Source organism: Aulonocara stuartgranti (genome assembly GCF_965226115.1).
Source record: "Aulonocara stuartgranti genome assembly, chromosome: 12".
In the NCBI taxonomy this organism is placed as follows: domain Eukaryota; kingdom Metazoa; phylum Chordata; class Actinopteri; order Cichliformes; family Cichlidae; genus Aulonocara; species Aulonocara stuartgranti.
The window spans coordinates 29,824,858-29,849,019 of NC_138948.1; the positions used below are offsets into that span (position 1 = coordinate 29,824,858).

General features: G+C 41.5%; 1 protein-coding gene across 1 annotated transcript in view; it reads left to right on the forward strand.

The window, feature by feature from the left end:
- Positions 1-672: 672 nt before the first annotated feature.
- The window catches only part of LOC309719067 (multiple epidermal growth factor-like domains protein 9), a 41,576-nt gene continuing 18,086 nt past the window's right edge, over positions 673-24,162 (forward strand). Inside the window, exons 1-2 of the mRNA XM_082554879.1 lie at positions 673-1,369; positions 8,082-8,301. Coding sequence (XP_082411005.1) covers positions 823-1,369; positions 8,082-8,301 — 767 coding nt within the window. The 5' untranslated portion in view covers positions 673-822. The remainder of the gene's footprint in view (positions 1,370-8,081; positions 8,302-24,162) is intronic.

Consider the following 24,162-nt stretch of genomic DNA (forward strand, 5'->3'; position numbering starts at 1 on the left):
GCTTGCCCGCTGTTTAACCCGTGATCTTTTGCAGCCTGCGCTTTCCATGGTCAGCTTCCTGTTTGATGCTTGGCCCAAATATGCCACCATGTCACTGGTGAGGACATGGAATATGGATTATGCGGTTTCACAACCAGGGTTTAGCAAAAACGTGTTCGTTTTCACATACGTCAGGAGAGAAAATACCCATGATCCACTCAAACTTATGCCCAAGTCACCTTTATTTCACACAGAGCTTTTTATTAAGCTGTAGATTGCGTTTCAGGAAGAGTAGCTCCAGGAAATTTTTTAATGATGCTAGTAAATTTTATGACAGTTAATGCGTGTGGTGTTATTAAGAGCAAGGCAATAATTGGACCTTTAGGCCAGCAATTATTGGAAATTTCCATACCTAAGCGGGCGCATACTGAGGTGTAAAATGGGACAAAAAATAATAAACTTATATTTGCCACATTATTTTTACAAAGTACCCTATCAATACAAAAAATTCATGAATGGAAACCGGTTATAATTTTCGGGGAGGCTGAGACACTTGATAATTTACAACTTATTGTCTGCGGCGTGAAAAAGGGACTATCCAATCAACGAGCGATCGAATGCCCCGTGGGCATTTTTCCTGGGCTCCCATTGGCTCACTGGTACGTCGATCTGAGGAACGGCTCGCGCTAGGTTGCAGCGCAGGTGAAGTGTTGACGGTGGTTCATAGGGCAACAAACAGCAGTGTACGCCGCCGGGAGACATCAATGCTGGAGTACACGTCCATTCAGGGAACGGTCTGAGGAAGACCATTACTGGGGCTTACATGGAGAGCTGAGGCTGAACATGACGTTAACGTCCTTAATGATGTACATATCTCTGCTTTTACTATTTATTTTGTATGTATATAGTGGGTTTTCTGAAGCTGCGCCCCGCATCAGTACCTACGATGCGTCGTCTATCTCCGGGAAAAGCGGCTCAGCCTCCGATGCCTGGGATACCTTCCGCAACGACATGCTTCGCAGTTTACCAGAGAGCTGGTTCACTCTCTCGCCTTCAGCCGGACTCGCACCGTTGCCGACTATTGTTTCAGCCGATCCTTCCACCACCACCACGGCCATCTCCAAAACGCCAACCACGGACCCGACACCCACCCCCACCAGCACAATTCACGCCCCTGATGTTGGAATAATCCCATACACTAAAGAACAAACAACACCGTTTTCCAGGCTAACCGGCGTGCGCAAGCGGTCCGCCGACGCGCGAACATCCCTCTTCACTCCGGAGAAAATGCTGCAGACCTTGGTGTCCATGGTTTCCCAGCGCACGGCCAACGATGCCTGGGCTGCGGATAATATCGACACATCTGTTACCTCAGTGGAGAGCAGCCAGGGTGAGTCCTGTGAAGCAGGAACCTTTGCAGATTTAACGTTTGTGTTGCGCAGTCACATCAGTAGGCTCGGATGGTGGCTCCGTGGGTTTGACGCATCCACCGAATTAACCAGATTGCAACAATGGGCAGACGCCTCAGAGTGCATAGTGTGCCCCTTTGAAAATAAGCAAGAGCCTAGATGCTTCCCCTGCACAGCTCCGTTCTAACATAGGGTTTCATTTTTAAATTATTATTATTTTAGGACGAGTGTGACATATATTACGTTGTTGGGGTTGGGTGTGGGGGGCTTGAGGGGGTGTGTAATCCTGTTGTTGTTCACTCAGTTTCTCCAATTCACAGAGAATTCATCCAAGCCTTGATTCTGTATAGTCAGAGCAGCCATGTTTGCAGCTGACAGGGAATACGCTGCTCATATAGCTGCTTCATCTTCTCCATTGTTGTTTGCTTGGCATATTCAGAACAAGGCCATCCAAGCAAAATGGCTAGGCAGGCCAAGCCATGAATGAGCAATGACAGTGGGGGAGTCTGCCCCCTCCTCCTCCTCCTCTCACACCTCACACACATCTCAGCATCCATGGTGTTGTTCTCCAGTCTGCCACAAATACCGCACAAATGTCCAAAATTCACCTTCAGCAGATGGTGTGTCTTCGTGCTTTGGCTTTCTTTTGCCCTTATCCTGTTGTAACCACATAAAAATGGTTTTTATGTGTTCTTGTTCAACACTGTCTATTCCCTTTTTGTCTGTAAAAGCTTCATCCCCTATCTCCCCGGGCCACACTGTGTTCTGCTTGTAGCTTTATAGAGCACTACACACACCAACACGTACACACACAGTTGCACACCTCCTGAACCTAAGTGTAAAATTCAGGCTACTGTATTTGAATGATATTGGCTTCCCCACACCAGGGGGTCCAATCTAGTCATGTTTTTTTTACAGTGACCCCTTTGTTCTCCTCACTGTGTCCTACCTGACTGTCAGCATTAATCCTAGTGATGGTGGCGGATTAAGAAAGCTGGTTGTGGTGTACTGCAGCCATAAATGGCTATTGAGAAATCTCCAGATTTGACTGGTTTGGGAGGAAAGAAGTAAAGCTTGGGTTCTGGTTGAACTCCTGGTAGATGGGCCATTAAAGATGCACAAATGTTCAGTGGAACATTGTTAAAGAACATCTTCCATTTTGACTGTTTCGAGTTTGATTTTGGCTTAACCTTATAACAGAAGTAGCGTTATGCTAAAATATACATAAGAGGCCTAATTTGAGAGGCAACATGTTTTAGTTTCTGAAAGTGGCATATATCTAAAATACAAACTAACTCTGCTGCCAAGTGGATCACCGTTGACCTGGTGGATGCTCAGAGGTTATTTCTTGGTGCTGGATCACAACTGTATTCCAGAAATGAACACAAGCACAATATTCCCCAGCTCTGACCTGTTATGTTATGGAAATGGAATCCCTCAAGGTGTTCATCTGTGTTGTCAGGTACCTGCATGTTAGCAGGGGATCCTGTGGGAGCTTAGAGGCCACATAAACACCCTGGAGTCTTTGTCTTGTTCGTCAAGCCAAGAGGCTGCCACCATCAGGAAGTGCTTTTTCAACAGGGGGTGGAGGCATGGGGGTCTGCTTGGTCTGCAACAGTGTTTACGCGAGTGGCCCTTTACAAAGTAACATCCACATCAGCATTATCCATTTCACATGTAAGTAGTTTTACTGTTATAGTTAGCTGTGAGTATCTATAAGTCTATAACATGGCACATAAACAAGAAAAAATTCTATTGATACTGATTAAACGTTATCAAAAAAACAGTTTTCGAGTTTATTTTTCTTTTCATAATATGTAAGTAATAAATATGTAAGTCTGTTTGGGCCATAAGCATTCTGGTTGGACAAAATAAGCTTTTGAATTGGTTTACCTTATTTTCTGTCATATGCACACTGTCACAATGGTGGATGCTCACATTAAAAAGGAATGATTGTTCAAATAATGAGGTTAATGTACCTACAAGTAATCCCTATCAGCTAAAAGCTCAGGCTACAGCTCTAAACACTGAGTTTCAGGCTGTTTTTTGTGCTCTTGGTTATATAGAGGTAATATCCCTAATATGGTCAGCTCTCGCTATGAGCACAAAAGTGAACAGACAGTCGCTAGTAAAGCAGAATGAAACAAACAGCTTTGTCTCTGTCAAAAGGCGAACTGAGGAGGTGAGCCAGGGCCTAGTATATGTTAACTAAGAATGGTTTTCTTGCTCTAGTAGAGTTCAAGGATTGAAGTATGGAGCTAGAAATAAATGAGTGAGCAACAAAGTTAAAATGTTGAACTTTGGCTGGGATCACAGAAGCCCCACCCACCTGCTGTTCAGACCTTCTGTTCATAATTGACAGCCAATAAGAAAAAAAAGTTAGCCCAAAGAGGAAAAACAGGTTCTGCACGCGAGCAGATAAATAAAGATTTTTGAACTGCGATTCATGCAAATATACTCTACCAGAGTGCAGGAAGTGTTCAGTCAAAATGCAGCATATTTACCAAACTGCTTCCTGGATCCTTTTTCATGTTAGTGAGGCATTTAGTCATTTCTCCTTTTAAGTCATTTGATCCACTTTGTTACGTGAACCGTGAGGTCAAAATGAAACACATGGCCACGTGTCAGGTCATAAATGGAAACTTCAGCTGGCCTTGTTTAGATTTGTAACTTCAAAACCCCCCAAACTCTCTATTCTTGTAGCGTGAAGGCCACTCACACGACATCATCACATCATTCGGGATAACGCCTCGCTCGGCTACCTCAGTAGATTCTCTTCCAGGGCAGAGGCCCCATAGACCAATACCATGTGGTGTTTTTCCACAGCTTTACTTTGCAAAGTCTCCCAGTGCTTCATGGAAGATAATGCGTTTTGACTCTCCAAACAAATCTCAAAGCACAATGATTGTTTTCACCATAGCAAGCTCTAAATTAGGCAGGACAGGAGGCAGTTGTTTTGTTTTTCTTTTTCTTTTTTCATGGCGAGCAGTCTGCCACTGTCTGTTCCTGAATACCAGCAGCCATGCTGTCACAACCCTTTACAGCAAGTTAAATAGGAGAAAGATGAACTCTTGCTTCGGTTCCTCCTCACCTTCTCTTCCTCGCTGCACGCAGTTCCAGTGCAATCTAAATCAAACTTGCTGCCGCGGCCTCACAGAATCATCTCACACCTAGCGGAAGCTGGGTTTTAAGAATGAACTTTGTGCGTGTGTTAGGGGTGATGCATTCACTGGATCGCACACATTTTCAGGCGTGATCAGAACTGACAGTTCCTATGCGGACATTGCTGTAGCAAAGGCCCAGACTGTATATTCAACAAGCTTGCGTAACCACAGGCCTTTATTAGTTACATAAAACTCCAAGCAGCAGTGGCAGACGAGTATAATCTGAGTAGGACGCCTGAGCGGGAATGCATTAAAATTTAGCTGTCCTTTCCTCTCTTAATGTTAGTTGAGATATTGTGTGCACACCACATATAAAAACATGCTGTTCTGCTCTCTTATTTGTCTGTTTTCTTTGTCTCACTGCTGAGCACAGAATGGAGACACACAGTCGAGCCTTCAGTTGCCACACCTAGCCTGAGATCAGATGAATAATAGATTGGCACTCTGTGGATTCATCCACATGTCTGTCATTACATCCTCCATATGCAGCACAGTTGCACACTTATCTCTAGACTGTCTAGAGTCTCCATGAGATGGGAATCTTGTTTTTTGTTTTTTTGAAGCATAAGTGAATTGTGCTTTCAACAAAACAGAAACCAGCCAAAGAAAGACAAGGTTTCATTTGAAAAATCTGGATGAGCAAAGTGTAACTTTGTGCACTTCTTTAGCACAACACAGTGGGCAGCTCCTAGACACAGATGATATTAGTGGACTGTGGTTCGATTGTGCAGCTTAAAGTGAACGATGGTGGAAGCCAGGGCAGCACCTAGTGTCTTCATTTCTGGGCATGCTCACATTTGGTCCATTTTCAAATTAAATTTCTCTTCCACTACCAGTTCCAAAGTTTCCAGATTCAGTAAATGTGTAAGGCAGGTGTCTGTGTAATGTTGGGCTAAACTGGTTTATGACAAATGCTAGCATAAAGACTTCGCTCTTTACAAACACAGTGCATCACGCCGATTCCATTAGCTGTGGAATGCTGCAATGACAGTGACAGCATGATCAGCTATAAAAAGGCTTAAAACATTAGGTCAAATGTTTGAACTGAGATGAGTGAAATTCTGGGTTTTCTGTTCCAGGAAAAACTGAATCAGTCACCATGGTAACAGACTCTGTAAACTTCAAAGTCTCAATTTCTTCCTCACTCTTCCCCTCTTGCTGCACCAGATCCACCTGTGTGATGCCACATTTCCTCATTCATAAAGTTGCTGTAAAAGCATAATTCATTTTACAAACACTTAGATGTTAGTGTGCTTTTTTAATTAACATGAGTGCTATGACATTCACTCAGTTGTCAGTATATAAGGACAGAGTTATTATCTACTCGGAATATTAAATAAATTTTAGTCTCCATCCTGCTAACTCTGACTCTGTAGGCAGTAATGGAGCTATCAGAGTGACAGCCTGTTTTTGTCCACTGCAAACATCTATTGAGCCTTACTGTAGCAATCACTATTTAAAGAAAAGGGTCTTTAGACAGAGAAGACTGATCAATGATGAATAACTTGTCATATAGTAAATGGTAATAGTCATAAAAAATGCCTGTCACAGCTGGGATCTTTGAGATAAGGCTCTATAAAACAACATTTTGAAAGGTACATGGTCTGAAATTCAGTCTGAACATGTCTCAGTGGGTTTTTACAAACACTTGCATGGGTTAGGCCAAGTGCAAGTGGCGTCCTCACATTGACATCCAAAATGGATATGGATCACGGATTCTGACTGAGTCAGGCCCGGATCTTTGGTTCTCATCATTTCTTAGCTCCTCTGATTAGATCCATTCATAATGGCTTACTCCCTGGCACAATCTGTGCTCCTTATTTAAAATGGCTGATCCCCCAAGACTGTATTGAAGTATTGAAGTAAAATCATGTTTAGCTTTACTAATAGTACTTTTCCAAGTCTTTATTCAATGCAAGCTCCACGGAAAGTAACGTACAGCATCTCTGTTATGACTGTAAGAGAGCCATCATTTGTAAGGGAAGCTGCTGTTAGATCAGGTTAACAAGGGAACATAAAAGCTGAGTTTTTCTGTAAATCTCATTAAGGGGTTTTTATTCAGTAGTGGGGAAAATAAAAAATAAAAAAAATTGTATTTTTAAAAAAAGTGAGGTTGTTATAGTACTCCAGTAGATTCAATTTTTACTGAATAAATATTGAAAAAACAAAATGATCTTTTGCTATCTGGGTAATTAACAGCAGGTCTATCAGTAAACTGTGATCTGTTTCTTCATATTTTAATCCTCCGTTTCTGACTCCTACAGTTTGAATAATTAGATTCACAAATCAAACCTAAATTAGGGTTCCAGCTTCATCTAATGACACTTCAAGTTGGGTAAAAGATGCCAGCAGACATTTATTTTTTTGTATCTATTTTTTTTTTTTTTTAATTAAACATTCATACTTATTATGAAGATGACATAGTATCTCAAGATGATTATAATTACTCCTCTTCCTTGCTGTGATTTCAGGTAAATATCATAGTCAGTACTGACATGTGTTCATTTCTCTCAGGCCACCGGATTACAAATGCAGATTGTCCTTTCCACATTCATGCATGTGCAGCTGAATGTGCGCATGAACATGCTCTGAAATGACTGAACTTGCTCTGATCAGCTGGTCTGGAACAGGGAACTCAGTTACAGATTAGAGTTAATCAACTCAGAGTTTACTTTTACACTCAGAGTTTGTTGAAGGTTCTTCGTGGGGTAGGGCTCAAGTCACTGGTGACCTATCTAGGGTCATGGAGAGGGTGTGGTGTAACTTTAGAGACCTCCAAATGCAAAAAGTTTCACTTTAAGTGTTATTTTTAATAAATTGCATGCTCAAACAAATGTTTTGTCTCACTCCCATTTCTCCTTGTTCCATGTTAAAGCTTGGTTCCAAGCTTGTTAGAACCTCGTTAAGATCCAACCGTACAAAATATGATATTTTTTTTGTTGTTGCCATTTTTCAAGCGCTTTAACCTTTTGATCGGGACTGTATAGATCTGCTAGCGGTTGTCACAGTTGTGGGACACATAACTGTGGTATCCAAGGAAATGGCAAAGACACTTGTTGCCGATGGGAGAGGTTTGCTGTCTAAGATATGGTTAACATTGTGAAAGGATGTATTTTAACCCAAACCGCAATGTTTTTTGTTTTTTTTACCTAATCCCAACAAAGTAGTTTGTTGCTAGACCTAAACAAACAGGGAGTGAAAAGGAGAAAGTGTTGAACAAGCAGGGTGAAACCAGGGTAAAAAAAAATAAAATTATAGATGAAAAGTTGAATGGTTTATGACTTTGAAGGAAACATATGCATTTTCATCTTTAAGGGTCACAACAAAAAGGTTTTAAAATCCCTGTTTTGCACATTACACAAGTCACTGCTTGTTGCATTTGAAATGTTTTGTTGTGAAATAATATTTGTGAAATAAATAATGTTCATCATTGTGTAGTGTGGTCAGTACTGACCTGCTTTCACTACTGTTGTCCTTCATGCGTTATTTACATTTTTTTTGTCTTTCCTGTTTTTTTGTCACACCCCAGCCACCACTCACTCAGAGATCCTTTGTAACTGCAGCAGTGACTTTGAGGGGATTTCACATCCCGACGACTGTGACAAGAGCACCGGTCAGTGTTCGTGTGTGAAGGGCTACACTGGTCTGCAGTGTGAGGACTGCGAGGAGGATTACTTCACAAATGGCACCAGTGGCTGCCAGCCCTGTTCCTGCGACTCATACGGTGCAGTGAACCACCTCTGTGACAGGTAAGGCTGCTTTTTCAGTTTCCCCGCGAGGGCAGCCTCTGGCAAAAAAGTCAGTTTGTTTTGTCAACACAACTGAAGAGAGACAACTCATTTCTGTGCTGTGTCTCACTAGTAAATCAGATAAGCTTTGTTTACATATTTACTGCTTTTCTGACTAACTGTGGTATAAAACGCACATGTCAACTGTATCTCTGTATAGAATGTAAGGGGGGCTGTATTTTAGCATTTTTTCAGCTTGTTTTGGTTCAGCCTTACTGCTTGCTCCAACAGTGACCAGCAGAAATAGATGTTTACATTGCCCAGAACCACATTGCTAGTATTTATCAGGTAAAGTTGGGTATTTTGTTAACTGGTGAAGGACAAAACAGAGAGAGTCGATTCTGAAGCTGTTTTGGTGTTAAACATGGTTTCTTGACTGTTGTGTGTATAAACAGGCAACAACTCTGGTGGATTTGGCATAAAAATGCAGAGCCAGATAAGCAAGTTAATTATTATTTTTTCCCTGTATACATAATCACAGCCTAGACTTTCAGGTAAGGGCAGAAGCGGCTGTTGATCAGAAGGTACAGTGGTTGGTTGACCTACTGTTAACCCACGGTCAGTGTCTGGATCTTCCAGCGTGTTTCAAAGTGAAGTTGCCCCTATGTGTCCATCAGAGTGCGAGTGTGTCCTTCTTGGATGAAGTGCTTATAAGACATAGAATGAAAGCATTGTATGAATGTGGATGGCAGGAAGATTGTAGTAGAAAGCTCTTTAAGCGCTCAGATTGTATGGACCAGTCCACTTGATCATTAGCCAATGGCATGACTTTGTATTTTGATAAGTAGGGTGAGCCTTTTTTCTTTTTCTTTGTATTGTCCTGGAAAATTGGGAAAGAAAGTTCTATAGGTGAGCAATAAAGCTGTACCCACCTTTTCAGGCATAGCATCCTGGATTTTATTTAGCTGCCTAAAAGAGACTTGCAGGTATTACAAGGCTGGAAAGTGTCAGGTGTCGCTGTGTGCAGGCAGGAGTAGTGGACCCAAAGTGCAGACTCACGGCAGGCAAAAGTGTATTTCAAAACTCAGCTTTTAATGCTGGATGGCAAAACGTAACAAAAGTCCAAATGAACTTACATAAGCAAGCAGGCAGCCAGACCACACAGCATATATGAGGGTAGATCACAACACTGACACAGAGAAACACAGGGCTTAAATACACAGAGGGAGCAATCAGGGAATGGGTAACAGGAGGGAAACACAGCTGGGGCAAATCAGGCCTAACGAGACAAGGGGAAGCGAAACCAGATATATTAACATAAGACATGGACCTTCAAAGTAAAACAGGAAACATAACACAGACTGAACTTAGAGACACAGACTCACAGGCAGGCACTACAACAGAGGGAACAGAGACGTGGGACCAGGGCAGACAGACACTGACTGGACATGGGGATATCACAGACAGGGGAGACAGCAACTAAGGATTACACAGAGACATAAACCATAAGAAAGAACTCTAACAAAGAAACCAAAGACTAGAAAAGATAAATAATATAATAAACTCAAACCTCTGGGTCAACGACCCAGGCATCCTAACACAAATGCTATTTATGGTCTCCTCACAACAATGATAAGTAAAATAAACTGGGCCAATATGGCATGTTTGTTAATACAGGGATACACATGTTAATGTGATCTCTGGTCTCCCACTCAGATACACAGGTCTCCGAGTGTCCAGCATTCAGACAGCTACCTGAGGACAGTCATGTGAGAGAAAATCTGCTCACACAGATATGTAGAGCCAAATACTGTCAATAAGGCCTCTGCAATGTTCTGAAGACAGTTAAACTTGTCAGGTAGTGATGTACAGCAGGTGAAAATGCAAGCTGCATGAACACGCACAGCTATGGATTCCAGCTGCTTCGATGTTGCATTAACTGGCATTAACTCAGCCAGTTAATGCGAGACAAATCCAGCTGCTCATTAAAGATTTCTGGTTTGATCAGAAAATAAAACATTGGTCCATACACCTGAAAGCCCCAAAAACGCAGTGTGAATTCTGTCTCGAGTCTACGGATGTATCCGTGTATTTCCGTGGTGCTGATGCTGCGCTGAGCGGACAGCTCCTGAAGCTTTTGAAGTGTCGGAATATGGAAAGCTAACAACATCCCTCTCACCAGTAGGCTAAGTTATTTTTAGCCAATTACAAGTTGAATCTGGTAGTTGGGGTTGTTGGTTAAGATACCGTCATTAAGAAGCGGCACAACTAATGTGTCTATGCGAGCTATTTTGCGATGTGCACCGCTGGCCTGGCCATTTATTTTTTAATGCGCCTTCTCAGATTAATTCACTGCGTGTCGTGCCCAGGGCTGGACTGGGACAAAAAATTGGCCCGGGCATTTTGACTACAGACCGGCCCACCAGGTATTAAAGCCATAAAGCCTTTGGATGAAAACAAACGCGATTGTGACAGTGATGTACAGTCTTGTTGGTATATGTATGATTTCTATTCATTTTACGTCAGATAAAAACTTTGGTTGTAAGCTTCAGATAATTATTTAATAACAGCCAGACATTTTAAATGAAAATAAGAAAGTATTTCTTTGTGCCCCCCTTTCCCTGTTAATGCCCTACCTGGCCCCCTGGCAACACTTTGCTAGACCCCTGCACAGTTACCAGCTGTCAGCTACTTGGTGTTATTTGTCTCTCAGAAACAGTTCATAACTTCCATTCAACTCATTCATGTCACCTAAAAGGTAAACCTGTTTCTCCATCACCTGTTCAGCTCTGATGATTCAGTAAGGACATCTCCGGGTTTCATCTTCATGTTTCCCTCTCACCAGATAACCAAACCGATATCATGACCAGCAGCTTTTACAGCTGTGGCTCCAGCAAACATCAGCTGATACTAGAAATTAATATTAAATAAATTCTAACAACAGCTGATCAAGCTTAAACGTGCTGCTGTTGTTTAGCGCAACATTCGGCGGTTTCCTCTTTCTGGCGCAAAGTGGGCGATAAACAAAGAAGAGAGAAAAGCCAATCAGCTGATCATTGATCAGTTTCATGATTGAAGTAGCAACAGGAGAGAGAGGGGAGAGAAGAGGCAGCTGTGCAGCGTAACGACAGAATAACTCCAGCTTTGTGTCTTTTTCCATTCTAGCTGAAGTACGGGACAAACTGTTCCTTTTCAGCTCAATACGAAACTCGTAATATTTTTCTCTGAATGCGGGACGAATGCGGGTTGGCGACTCTACTAACTAACCTTATGAATAAAATAAAGTTCGCTACAACAATGCTGATGAAAACTCTGTCATGCTAGCTAGTACGCAGTACGAGTTATTGTAACTGACTGTAAAAAGTCAGCACAACGAAAATAAACTACACCTAAACTTGATTTATATCTGACCCAGATAGACTGCAGGTCATAACTTCTTACCTGAAGTTCAGTTCACCTGACACTCGGACCGGTGCTGCCTTGGGTCTCTGCTCCTCCTGCCTCCCTTTTCCCTGTGGAAGCTCCGCCATAGCCACCACCAAACAACTGAGTTATTTTTACACACCGGCCAGTATCTGGCCAATCCACCACCTTTCATTTTTTATACCCTTACAAAAGAAAAAAAAATCATCGGCCCACCGAGCATGCCCGAGTATGCCCGATGGCCAGTCCAGCTATGGTCGTGCCATCAGTTAGCCCTTCTTAGGGTGCTTAGTCTAGACTGTTGTAGGCAAGCTGTCTTTTAATCTCTTAGTAGTTAAGTAAAATATTTTTTCTGGGTTCTTGGAGGTCATTCCAGAGCCTGTTTTGGATGTTGGCTTCCTTTTGTTCCATTCTCTGTCAAGATATTCCCACACTACTTCAATAATGGTAAATGGTCTGTATTTGTATAACGCTTTACTTGGTCCTAAGGACCCCAAAGCGCTTTACACTATACACAATCATCCACCTACCCAACTCATTTCTGTGCTGTGTCTCACTAGTAAATCAGATAAGCTTTGTTTACATATTTACTGCTTTTCTGACTAACTGTGGTATAAAACGCACATGTCAACTGTATCTCTGTATAGAATGTAAGGGGGGCTGTATTTTAGCATTTTTTCAGCTTGTTTTGGTTCAGCCTTACTGCTTGCTCCAACAGTGACCAGCAGAAATAGATGTTTACATTGCCCAGAACCACATTGCTAGTATTTATCAGGTAAAGTTGAGTATTTTGTTAACTGGTGAAGGACAAAACAGAGAGAGTCAATTCTGAAGCTGTTTTGGTGTTAAACATGGTTTCTTGACTGTTGTGTGTATAAACAGGCAACAACTCTGGTGGATTTGGCATAAAAATGCAGAGCCAGATAAGCAAGTTAATTATTATTTTTTCCCTGTATACATAATCACAGCCTAGACTTTCAGGTAAGGGCAGAAGTGGCTGTTGATCAGAAGGTACAGTGGTTGGTTGACCTACTGTTAACCCACGGTCAGTGTCTGGATCTTCCAGCGTGTTTCAAAGTGAAGTTGCCCCTATGTGTCCATCAGAGTGCAAGTGTGTCCTTCTTGGATGAAGTGCTTATAAGACATAGAATGAAAGCATTGTATGAATGTGGATGGCAGGAAGATTGTAGTAGAAAGCTCTTTAAGCGCTCAGATTGTATGGGCCAGTCCACTTGATCATTAGCCAATGGCATGACTTTGTATTTTGATAAGTAGGGTGAGCCTTTTTTTCTTTTTCGTTGTATTGTCCTGGAAAATTGGGAAATGGGTGCAGTGATCAGTTAAAACGTGCAAACATAAATGGAAATACAGTGTATAAGGTAAAGCGTGAAAGTCTAGACCAGGGGTAGGCAACCTTTCTGATGAGTGCCATCTAAAATTTCCTCAGAAGCCAGTGTGCCATATGATTGCATTAGCAATAAATTTAATAACGCTCTATATTAACAGTTACACACTATATAGAACCACTTTATAGAATTATATTTGTTTGCAGATGCTGGCAGCTATCAGCGAATAGTTATCAGCTATTTTGAAACAAAAAAAAAAAAGACACTTTTTATCCATAACAGCAAATGAACTGTACAACAGAAAATACAAATTGTCATGAACAGCTGTGTGCAGGCAGGAGTAGTGGACCCAAAGTGCAGACTCACGGTAGGCAAAAGTGTATTTCAAAACTCAGCTTTTAATGCTGGATGGCAAAACGTAACAAAAATCCAAATAAACTTACATAAGCAAGCAGGCAGCCAGACCACACAGCATATATGAGGGTAGATCACAACACTGACACAGAGAAACACAGGGCTTAAATACACAGAGGGAGCAATCAGGGAATGGGTAACAGGAGGGAAACACAGCTGGGGCAGCTCTTCTCTCCACACACACATTCACACACTGGTGATGACAGCTGCCCTGGGGCGCACTGACAGAGGCAAGGCTGCCGGACACTGGCACCACCGGGCCCTCTCACCACCACCAGTAGGCAACGGGTGAAATGTCTTGCCCAAGGACACAACGACCGAGACTGTCGGAGCCAGGGCTCAAACCGGCAACCTTCCGATTACAAGACGAATGCCCAACTCTTGAGCCATGATTGCCCCTACTAATGTTTCTAATGTTTAGATTTAGACTCTGGCGAGGCCAGTCGATGACTGATAGTGTTTCATTGTGTGTTTTTTCTATCCAGGTATCCCTTTACTGCATTGGTGGTGTGTGTGGGATCATTGTCATGATGAAAAATTAATCTGTTACTGTTCAGATTTTTCCTAGATTGTGTTCCATGGTGCATCAAAATCGAATGGGTTTTTCTCCCACTCCCAATGCTACAGCCTGAAATGCAGCCACAAGCCACGGCAGAGCCTCCGCATGTTTTTAAAATGGCTGCAAACACTCACTGCTGTACCTCTGTCCTACTTCAAAAATGTAAAATTTGGATTCATTATTCCAGAAGACCTGTTCCCACTGATGTTCAGTGTTCAAAGAAAAACCTGAGAACAACCTTCAGAAAGACTGGAGAACTATTGCTCAAAAAATGAATTCTGACACCATGGAAGCCAATTTGGGACTAATGCTAATAAATTTTAGGACATGATTACACCTGAAAATGACCTCAAGCTTTTGTTTGAATTCTGGAGGGAAAAAAAAGGTTTCACCCATTTTGAATAAGAGAAATATTACGACTGGTCAGTACTTAACAGTAAAATCAATAAAACGAAGACATCATTCGGGCTTTCCTTTAACACTGGCTCAGTCACTGGCTTAACTTGAATTTGAACATGTTTTGCATAAAGGGCTTAGCGACAGCACTGATTTGCACGTGAGTTAACGACAGAGTGACTGCATTTAACCACCAGTTTGTCGAACACAGGGTGACTGTAGCTCAGGAGGTAGACCAGGATATCTACTAATCAGAAGGTAATCAGAATTGTTGCTGGTTTGATCCCTGCCTGCATACCAAATATCCTTGGCCAAGATATTGCAAATTGCCCTCTGACACATCCATCAGACTGAATGTTGGACAGAAAAAAGTGCTTGTATGAACTGGTGTAAATGGGTGAATAAGACATGTTGTATGAAGCGTTTTGATTGCTGAGGTTGAGTAGAGAAGCACTATCTAAGATTCTAATTGTGTCACTGTGATCTAAACTCTGAAACAAATCCTCTTTATGAGGCTACTGAGATTTACTTTGAGCCTCCATGAACCCTTTCAGGTATTTTTATCATGTAGACCAGCTGTACACATTTTGTATAGAGTGGGTTATCAGGACAAAGGCTCTGATTTGTAATGTACCTGCAAATTGGCTACAGCATTTTAAAGGAGTCTTAACTTTAGCTCCAAAACTGCTGTGACACACCAAGCTTGAACAGACTGCCTGCTGTGAATTAGTGTTTGTTATCTCTAAAGATGGGGCCGAGATGTTCAAGGGATCAGCTGTGCTCAGACACGGTGTTCATTCGCAATCATTATTCTGCTCATTGATCCAGGTTGTCTTGCTGCAGGCCTCCTGGAAGATGTCAAAATGTTACCCACCCCGGTTACTTCTCAAATCCAGTCAAAGAACACATAACAGCTCTTGTACACAGCCTTTCTACAGTCACAAGAACAGACTGGGAAAAGAAGCTGCGTGTGTGGGTTAGGAATGCGGTAAAAATAGCGGCTGTACTTTCTGCCTCTAGCCATGAAAAGGAAAGCTGCTGTTTAGAAGCTTGAGTCAGTGTCCGCAGCGTGTGGAGGATTTGTTTTGTCATGCCCCGAGAAACATGTTACTCACCTGAACTAAATCCTACTGGGTGGAGTCCTGTGATGCAACTACAGGATGTGTTTTTCATGCTGATTGAGATTTTGCGTGCACAGCACTTTCAAATGATGGTAAAGGTGGAGGCAAGAAGGTTATTTTGGGGCTCTGGGCTTTCACACAGCGCCTGGCCTCTGATAACCATCCCGGCCTAGCCTAGCCTCATTCAGGAGCTTAGCATTGTAACTTATCCAGATTAACCAGCTTTCAGACCCCCTGGCCTGCTGCTTTAGGTTTCTTTCCCATTAAGTAATGAGCTGAAGTAAAGGCAGTCTGTGCTGTGGTCATGTTCACTGAAATCACAGTGATAACAGCAGAAATTATACCAAGATTTCAAAGAATTAGTTCAGGAATTACTGACCTGGTCAAGAAGCTGGGGAGGAGTAGTTACCTTTAGGCATGGAACATGATGAGTTTCACTCCTGACAGTCATCTCATCACACCTGTAAAGTTCCTCCTACTCTCTGTCATTAACGTTGCATATTCAACCAAAGCAAGAATATAAACTGGAACATTTTAGAGAATTTACTTAATTCTGTCAGAAGATTCACTAAGAGCCCTCTTTCACATAGTCTGACATAAAGACTGGAAATGGGCTGAAAACAGTTAAACATTTCACATCTTAAGACTGCGGATTATATGACTTTGTTTATATCAAACAAGTGTTTGATATTTTAAGTGTTGCTTAAAATATTGTTGGATGAATTTTCTTACACAAGTAGGACTGTCTGCTTGCTCTTCGGAGCTGAACAGAATGCACAGCCGCATTTCCACAAGAATTAAGCTCTTAGCCCCAGAACTGCTGAAGAAAAAAATAGTATTAGAACATTTTTCTGTGCTAATGAAGCTATTCAACTACAACTCTTAAATGGTTGTGCCTAAAAAAGTTAAAAATACAAATTTCCTGAAACTTTTGGACTGACAGTGGGTTAATTAAGGCCAGGCAGGAATAATTTGCAACTATGACAATGGCAGAAAGCTCACAAGCCAACTCTACTAGAGTGACAGAGCAAGTTACACCCTTAGGAATAAGAGAGTTTGGCTGTTTGGAAAAAAAAATTGGTCAGTATAACCAAACCAAAACCTTTACTGTACTTGTTGAGTTGGAATCTATTTCTTTTTAAATATGAAATGGGAAATGGTGAAACCTTGCTAAGGAAGATGTAAATTGTTAATGTTTCTTCTACATAACTTAACAATGAATAAAATGTATAGATTATGTAGATTATGTATGTCTGTTTCTCTACATAAAGATTTCAAAAACATGGCATGTGATTATGCATCAACATATTGTTCCTGTGTTGTTGGCATAATGTGATATTTAGAAGGTTGGAAACTAACAATGCTGCTTCCTAAAATGTCTGTGTACAGTTTTTAGCTAATAGCTTTTTTGGGAATTGCATTGTTGGTGCAAAACTGTCTGTCAAACTGTTATTTTTGGCATTTTTCATAGATTCAGCTTGTGAAGTGATAACATATTGTGTTTTTGTGACAAGTTGCTAGTAATTAAGTTCCCTTTAATTGGGTCTTTGCTCAGTTATTTTTCAAGTGCAGATACAGCACTGTTTCATCCCCTAGGTTAGCTGCCTTTTTTATGATTGAATGATTTATAGGTCAGTGTTGTGTCTTAACTAACACAAAATATTCCTCTGAAAATATACTGGACCCAAAAACATGTGGAAAAAAAAGAAACTGCAAACGACCTTGAAAGACCCACAGAAATCCTGTAGAACTATTGCTCTAGAGCACTTTTTAAAAGGTCTAGAAAGTTTGGCACGGTTGTCGAGAGCCTGATAGGCTTTAATGGCAGCATTTAGTTATAACACAGTTGTAGTTTCCTAAATCCAAGCGAGCAACTAAGTCTGAGCTTTGCTGTGTGAAGCAGCATTATGTAACTGCCGGACAGCCTGTAGCCCACAGCAAGTGCTCAACGCTGTGCTCTTCTGTGAGCCTCTGTTGGGGCATTTGCCGGGGTGGAAGTAGAAGATTTTTGTTGGTTGTGCTGTCATGCTGCATACACATGCTGAGTGTTTTTAAGAATGTCCCCTGCATTTCTGAGTCACTGTTTTTGTTTGCTGGTGCATTTATCTGTTTGGCTAGCCAAATATAGATGACACGACATCTCAGGCAGATGCTTAAAAGCGCCTATTTTCAGTTCTCTAAAACTTCAATTTAAATGCCAGAATTCCACATTTGTTCCTTAGAATTGAAAAGCAAGACCTTCTTTCTAGAATATCTACTTCATTTCGTTTTTCTGCACAGAGGCAGAAACCACTTTATGGAAGGTCAGTTTTTTCTTGTATAGCCTCTAAGAGAAAATAAAGCATGCCCAAGCCCTGCTCAATGAATATCTGCCACTATCCTCAAACTCAGAGTCACATGTGATCAAACTAATGAATTTATAAATTGACAGCAGTAGCTTATGTCAGGAAGAGGAAGTCGGGTTGGATAAAAAGAGGCCAAAGTGCCTTCCAGTACTTTGCATTTGGACTGTTCTTTACCCTGAGATGACATTAGTTGTTCTCAGTGTGAAATGATCATCTGTGTTCTTTAACTAAGTTGCAGTGGGCACACAAAATGGGGAAACGGAAATCTTTCAGCACAAGCAAACTTTTTAGTGCCTTGGGTTGTAGATTAACTCACCATTTAACAGAACTGCTGATAATGATGTGACCTCTGCTCACAGGAGGAGTGTTAAGTGTGGTGAATGCTCAATATAAAGACATTAAGCCACAGTTTGGGAAAATAAAAGATGACAAATGAATGAAAACTATATAACAAAACTAAGGGCTGGGTAAGATTGTAAAAACAAACAAACAAACAAAGCAAAAAAAAAAAAAACAACAACGAAAAAACCCCCAAACTTTGCCTCACTGGAGAACAAAACTATGGAAAGTAGTTTCTGTTACACGTGAATTGTACTTCTACATCAAATCTATGCCGTAAATTATGTCACGAGTTACGCCACTGGACGTGCACCTCCCTAGAAATGCAATTCCACGCCAGGAGGAATGCCAGCCAGTTGAATGGCATTGAAGGTTCTGGTGTAGGGAGTAAAGGAGTTTCTGGTTACTATGTAAGTTAGAAGGTGGATTTCCTGCAGAAGTCTAAACCTTTAGAAATGCCATTTAAAGATTTGCATAATCACACAGGTTTCCAGATGGTTACTCCAATGAGACTCAGTCACAGCCTCAGTACCACATGGACGCTCCTGTCAGGCATCATAGCATAGCAGCTAAAATGAATAGGAACATGGCTCAATACATGAGTGGGTCACAGAAAGGAATAGGCAGGAATACAAGAGGAGCAAAACACCAGCTACTGGTAGACAGAGCAGTCGTCCCACGACTGCAAGAGCAGACTGACCAGTCTGTACTGCTTGGATTGATTACAAGAATGCTTATGACTAGATGCCCCTCACCTGGATCCTGGAATGCCTAGAATTGTACAAGATCAACAGGACCCTTAGAACCTTTATCAGGCACTTAGCAGGGATGTGGCATACCACACTAGAGGCCAATTTCAAGCCCATAGCACAAGTCACCATTAATTGCGGGATCTATCAAGGAGATGCTCTGTCCCCACTGCCCCCCAGGCCTATGCCTGAACCCCCTCAGTGAGATCATCGACAAAACTGGCTACGGATACCAACTACGGAACGGAGCAATTGTCAGACACCTCCTGTACATGGATGACATCAAGTTGTATGCCAAGAGTGAACAAGACATCCGTTCACTGATCCACACCACCAGGATATACAGCTATGACATTGGAATGTCATTTGGATTGGAGAAGTGTAGTCAGATGGCAACAAAGAGAGGGAAGGTAGTCAGAACTGAGGGGATCGAACTACCAGAAAGTAACATTGTAGACCTCAAGGACAGCTACAAATACCTGTTTGATTGGGTAACCAATCAAAGTTTTCTTATTAAAGACAGGATAGCTTGATAGGCAGAGGAGCTAAAATGACAGGAACCTGTTGTCCTGCACTAAGACTAGGGATGGGTACCGATATCCAGCGCCATTATGGCACCGGTTCTGACATAAACGGTGGTAACCAGACCGAAAAGCAGCGCACATTTCGGTGCTTTATTTCGGTGCTTTTCTTTCCCCTGAGATGTCATACACTTTGGATTCTAGCCAATCATTTTAACTTTCCAAGAATAGTAAGCGGGCCCAGGCACGTACGTTCTTTTAGAGCAGAGCTACAGATTAAAAATGCCCAAGGCGAAGCGGTCAAAAGTCTGGCTGTACTTCACAGCAAAAGATGCAAACTCAGCAGCCTGCAACAAGTGCTTTAAGGTGATACTGCGCAAAGTAGGTAACACCTCGAATCTGATGAAACACCTGGCGACGCATAGCGTTTTTTTAAAAGCCGAGAAATGCACCGTATTTGATAGCTTGCTGCAAGATCTCACACCGAGCACATCTACTGCGGGTGTGATGCCTGTTATCGGACCCGGAGTTAGCAACATCCCCCATTAACCCGAAGAGGAGAGTCCTGGCCCTAGCCCTGCCAGTGTAGCACCAGTTCCAACCAAAGGAGGTATATTGTATCAACAGAAAAAGCTAATGATTAACATTCTGTAGAAAAAAGAGACTGCTAAAAATAAAAACATAAGAGGTTTTTGGACAAAGTTTGTTCTCCATTCTTTAAGCACCGGTTCGAGCACCGTTTAAGCACCGGCACCATTTCAAAAGTACCGGTTTGGCACCGGTATCGGATAAAACCTAAACAATACCCATCCCTAACTAAGACCCACTACAAGATGGGATTATTCTATAGTAACATAGGTGGTTGCCTTCAGTAGTTTAGTAGAATAGTGCTTACTTAAGAAAGTATTTCCTTATTTTTATTTTTACTGGAAATCTACAGCTGTGAAGAAGTAATGAGGATGATGTGGATCTTGTTTCAGGGAAGTGTTCTGCTTTTTAAACCTTTGTGACGTTCATGTGAATTGATTTATCACTTCCCTAAATACCATTGCACACTGAATACTCCACCCTCCTGCTCTCTGCTCTCTTATGGCAGTGGCAGTTATTTTGACCCATGAATAAACCAAACCTAAATATGGAGCAGAATAGGTCCTCTTTAGTGTTAATAGGACCATGTTAATTTCAGTTTGAGCCTGACTGATCAGTTAAACAATATTTTCAGCTGATATTATTACCTTATCAGTTATTAGCTAGGTAGTCTAGCAAATACAAATGTGTTTCACAGGTATTTCGGTATGCATTTCACTATTCACCAATAGTGAAATTTTGGACTTATACTAGTTTAAATAATAACTGTTTAGCTAGATTTCCTTCCCCTTTTGAACACAAAGAAATAAAGGAAATAACTGTTTTAAGCACTGTACGGTACTGGATAGCAGTCTGTGCTTTGCTGTGTGAGAATGAGGAACTTGTCAAACCTGTTTATGTTAATATTAACTAAATAACTCACCAGCAGCTGTTGTATGCGGACATATAAATATGTGATCATTACTGACCCTGTCCTAGGACACTAAGCTTCTCTATTACCCACTCTAATAGAATTCTCTCAGGGCTGGCGACTGTTTAAAGCCGAGTGACATTTGTAACTCTGTCCTTGCTCAGTCTTCTTAACAACCTTAATGAGATTCCCCTCTTTTGCTCTCTCATGATCTTGCATTCTGTCTGTCTGCAAATCATGTGATGTAAAGTGGACACACACTGTTACCCAGTTTGTTGGGTTAGGTCAGGCCAGTCTTTGACAAAAGAGCTTTAATATCATCTTGCATCTGTCAGAACACAAGAGTCAGTAGTGTATGTGGGTCAGATCCTGTGGGCAATGTCTATAAGGATTTTTTTTTTTTTTTTTTTTACCATTACTGTGTCAAAAAGCACCACAGTCTGTAATGAAATATTGATTTTGGCTACAGATGTTTCTGTGTCTATGTCAGGTCACTGGAGGCATTTTTGCTGTTCATCTAGCATTACTCTGCACCGATTGTGATATTTCAGTGGCGAACAGTATTATTAGAAATGACGCAGAAAATGCAAAAGTCTTTTTCCGGACTACATTTATTCAGTGTTTTATATCAGGTAGCTTAAAGGCTTAAAGGTAATGCACATTGAAAGTTTTGGTTAAAATGTCTTTAAAGAATCCTTTAGCTAATTTAATTAGGTACACAAATAATGTTTTCCTATAATGGTATTACCATTTGAGAGATGAATTTCATTGCAACCATAGTATTCTTCACATATTGCAGTTTTAAGCTGGCTCAGTCCAATGGGTATTCAATTTTCTTTACACATTTTTAGATTTAAACTTAGCAAAAGTGACTGTAGCTAGTAAATTAAAAATGGTGGCCTTTGAGGCAGCTGCTTTTTCTGTGTTTGAGAGCATGCCTAACTTTACATGGTGACCTTGATAAGTAGCAGGGGAAAAGCCTAGGTTGTCAGCATGAAATTTGAGAGAGTTCAGCAGCAGGCTTTACTGGAGGAGAGAAGAACTCCCTTTGCACTTTGCTGACCTGTTGAATGCACAAAAAGGTGTATAAAATATTTAAGGAAAACCCTGAAAAGCAGAATATTGCGTCTGTAAAGTCAGTAGTTAGGCACAGGATAGTTTCTGAGTGTAATCCCCCCTCATAAGGGCAGCTGCTAGTCCCTGCTACCCGGCAGCTCTACTGCAGGTTGTTTGAGTGCCAATAAGAAAACACATGCAACAGCAGGTTTGCGTGCCTGTGTTGACCTGTCTGTTAGCTAGACAGAAAGCTTAGGAGTGCTGACTTCCAATCGAGACCTCAGGGCACTGCAGAAGATGACTGGGGTGAGAAACCATTAGAGATTCCCAAAAAAGGAACCCTGCAATCATTAAAGCTGTTCTGCTCCCCCTGTGTAGATCCTGCTGATTCAATGATCTTAGCACAGACTAAACTAAATACTGAGTGAGTTTGGGCTTGTAAGGAGAGGAGCTGCTATACAGGCAAGTGATGGGGTGCCCCAAATTTACAAGACAAAACAAGAGCCTGTTAGTGATCTTTGTTTTGTGGTTTTAGTACCTCAGGCATTCCTGCTTCCTCCAAGCGTTTAAAGACATGGTCATCTTAAGTTAATTGGAGAATGTAAATTGGCTTTGGTTTGAGGTAGATAGAGTGCTAAAATTGAATTAAGTGCTAAATAAACGATGGTTAAATATGACTTGTAGTCTAGATGACTTTGCCAAGTGCTAGAAAAATGTGAGCATGTTACATTAAAAAAAGAGAACCTTTTCTTCCCCCTTGTTTTTGTTTTGTTTTCATGATCGTGGGAAGTGAACGTAAAACCAGACGCGCTAAGCCCTGCTATAACATGGAATATTTGGACACGTTCATACAGATGAAAGGCTAAGACGGCAAAGGGAGATCTGGCTCTGCTTTTGGTTAACACACCCTTTGAGCATTTCACTGCTCAACCAGAAAAGCAACTAAACCTGCTTAGTGTACTTCCTTGTTTATTTTTACTGAACCTTGTGGCTAACTGAACTGTCAACGTCCCCGTTACAGAGAGGACATTTGGCCTGATCCAACACAGGAGCAGCCAATGGGGCAGCGCTGGCGTGGCAGCAGCAGCAGAATGGGGTTAAGCTTTGTCGCTTATGTTATACTGACCTACTTAACACACAGATCTGACGCAGAGCAGCTTGGCCAGCACGGGGCCATGAAACTACATCAAAACAATAACAAACCCCCTCCTTCTGGCCACAGAAGACAAAGAGAGGGTCTTCATAATCTCACAAGCAGGACCACTGAGACGCAACGTAAACATTTAAAGCCTAGTTCAAACCTATGAGTTCCTATAGATTAGATGAAGCTACAGTAGACAAACAGACGGGCTGCATCGCTGTGCAATACCACGTCAATGTAAAGTCATTAGTAAAGCTGCATTAAGATAAGATAACTCTTCAGAATAACCACTTCAGAAAGATTGTGATCAAAATATAGACCACAGTGTAGAATTCTGTGTTAACTGTAACCAAAATGTTGACACTTGTTTTATCCTGTTATCCTAACACATTTTCACCATTAATCACCAGATGATTGTTATATGAATTAGAAAGCTCTTGCTAGGAATCATTGGAAACATAGTTGCAACAGTAGGAGTATAGAATGAGCCACAGTAATACAGATCAGATCAAATCTGCTGTCCTCTGTATGTTACACCATGCAAAGTGTTTGAGGTTAAATCAGAATTTATGTGACAGTTCTGACAGTGTAAGGGGCATTGCATAATGGTGGCCTTTATCAGTCAAAAGAGGGAAATACAAGAATAAACTTTGCAAGAAGAAGCTTTCTGATTATAAATCAGTCACTGGTGACATATTTATTTGCCTCTGACAGGATCCAGGATGTTTAACATCAGTCAGGCCAGGACTACCATATTAACTGAGAAGTCCCAGCACTAAAGCAAGGAGGAGGAAGTGTGTTGAAATGAGCTGAATATGTGAAGGTAGCAGGGATATGACATTTATGAACAGCAGCACTGAGAGTCTGCCAAAACACTGGCTGATGGCAAGACTCCCAGTTTGTAGCAGAGGATTATTTTGGTGTGATCATGATCCAAAAGTAATGATTTGAATCCAGCAGAACTCTTTTGGGCA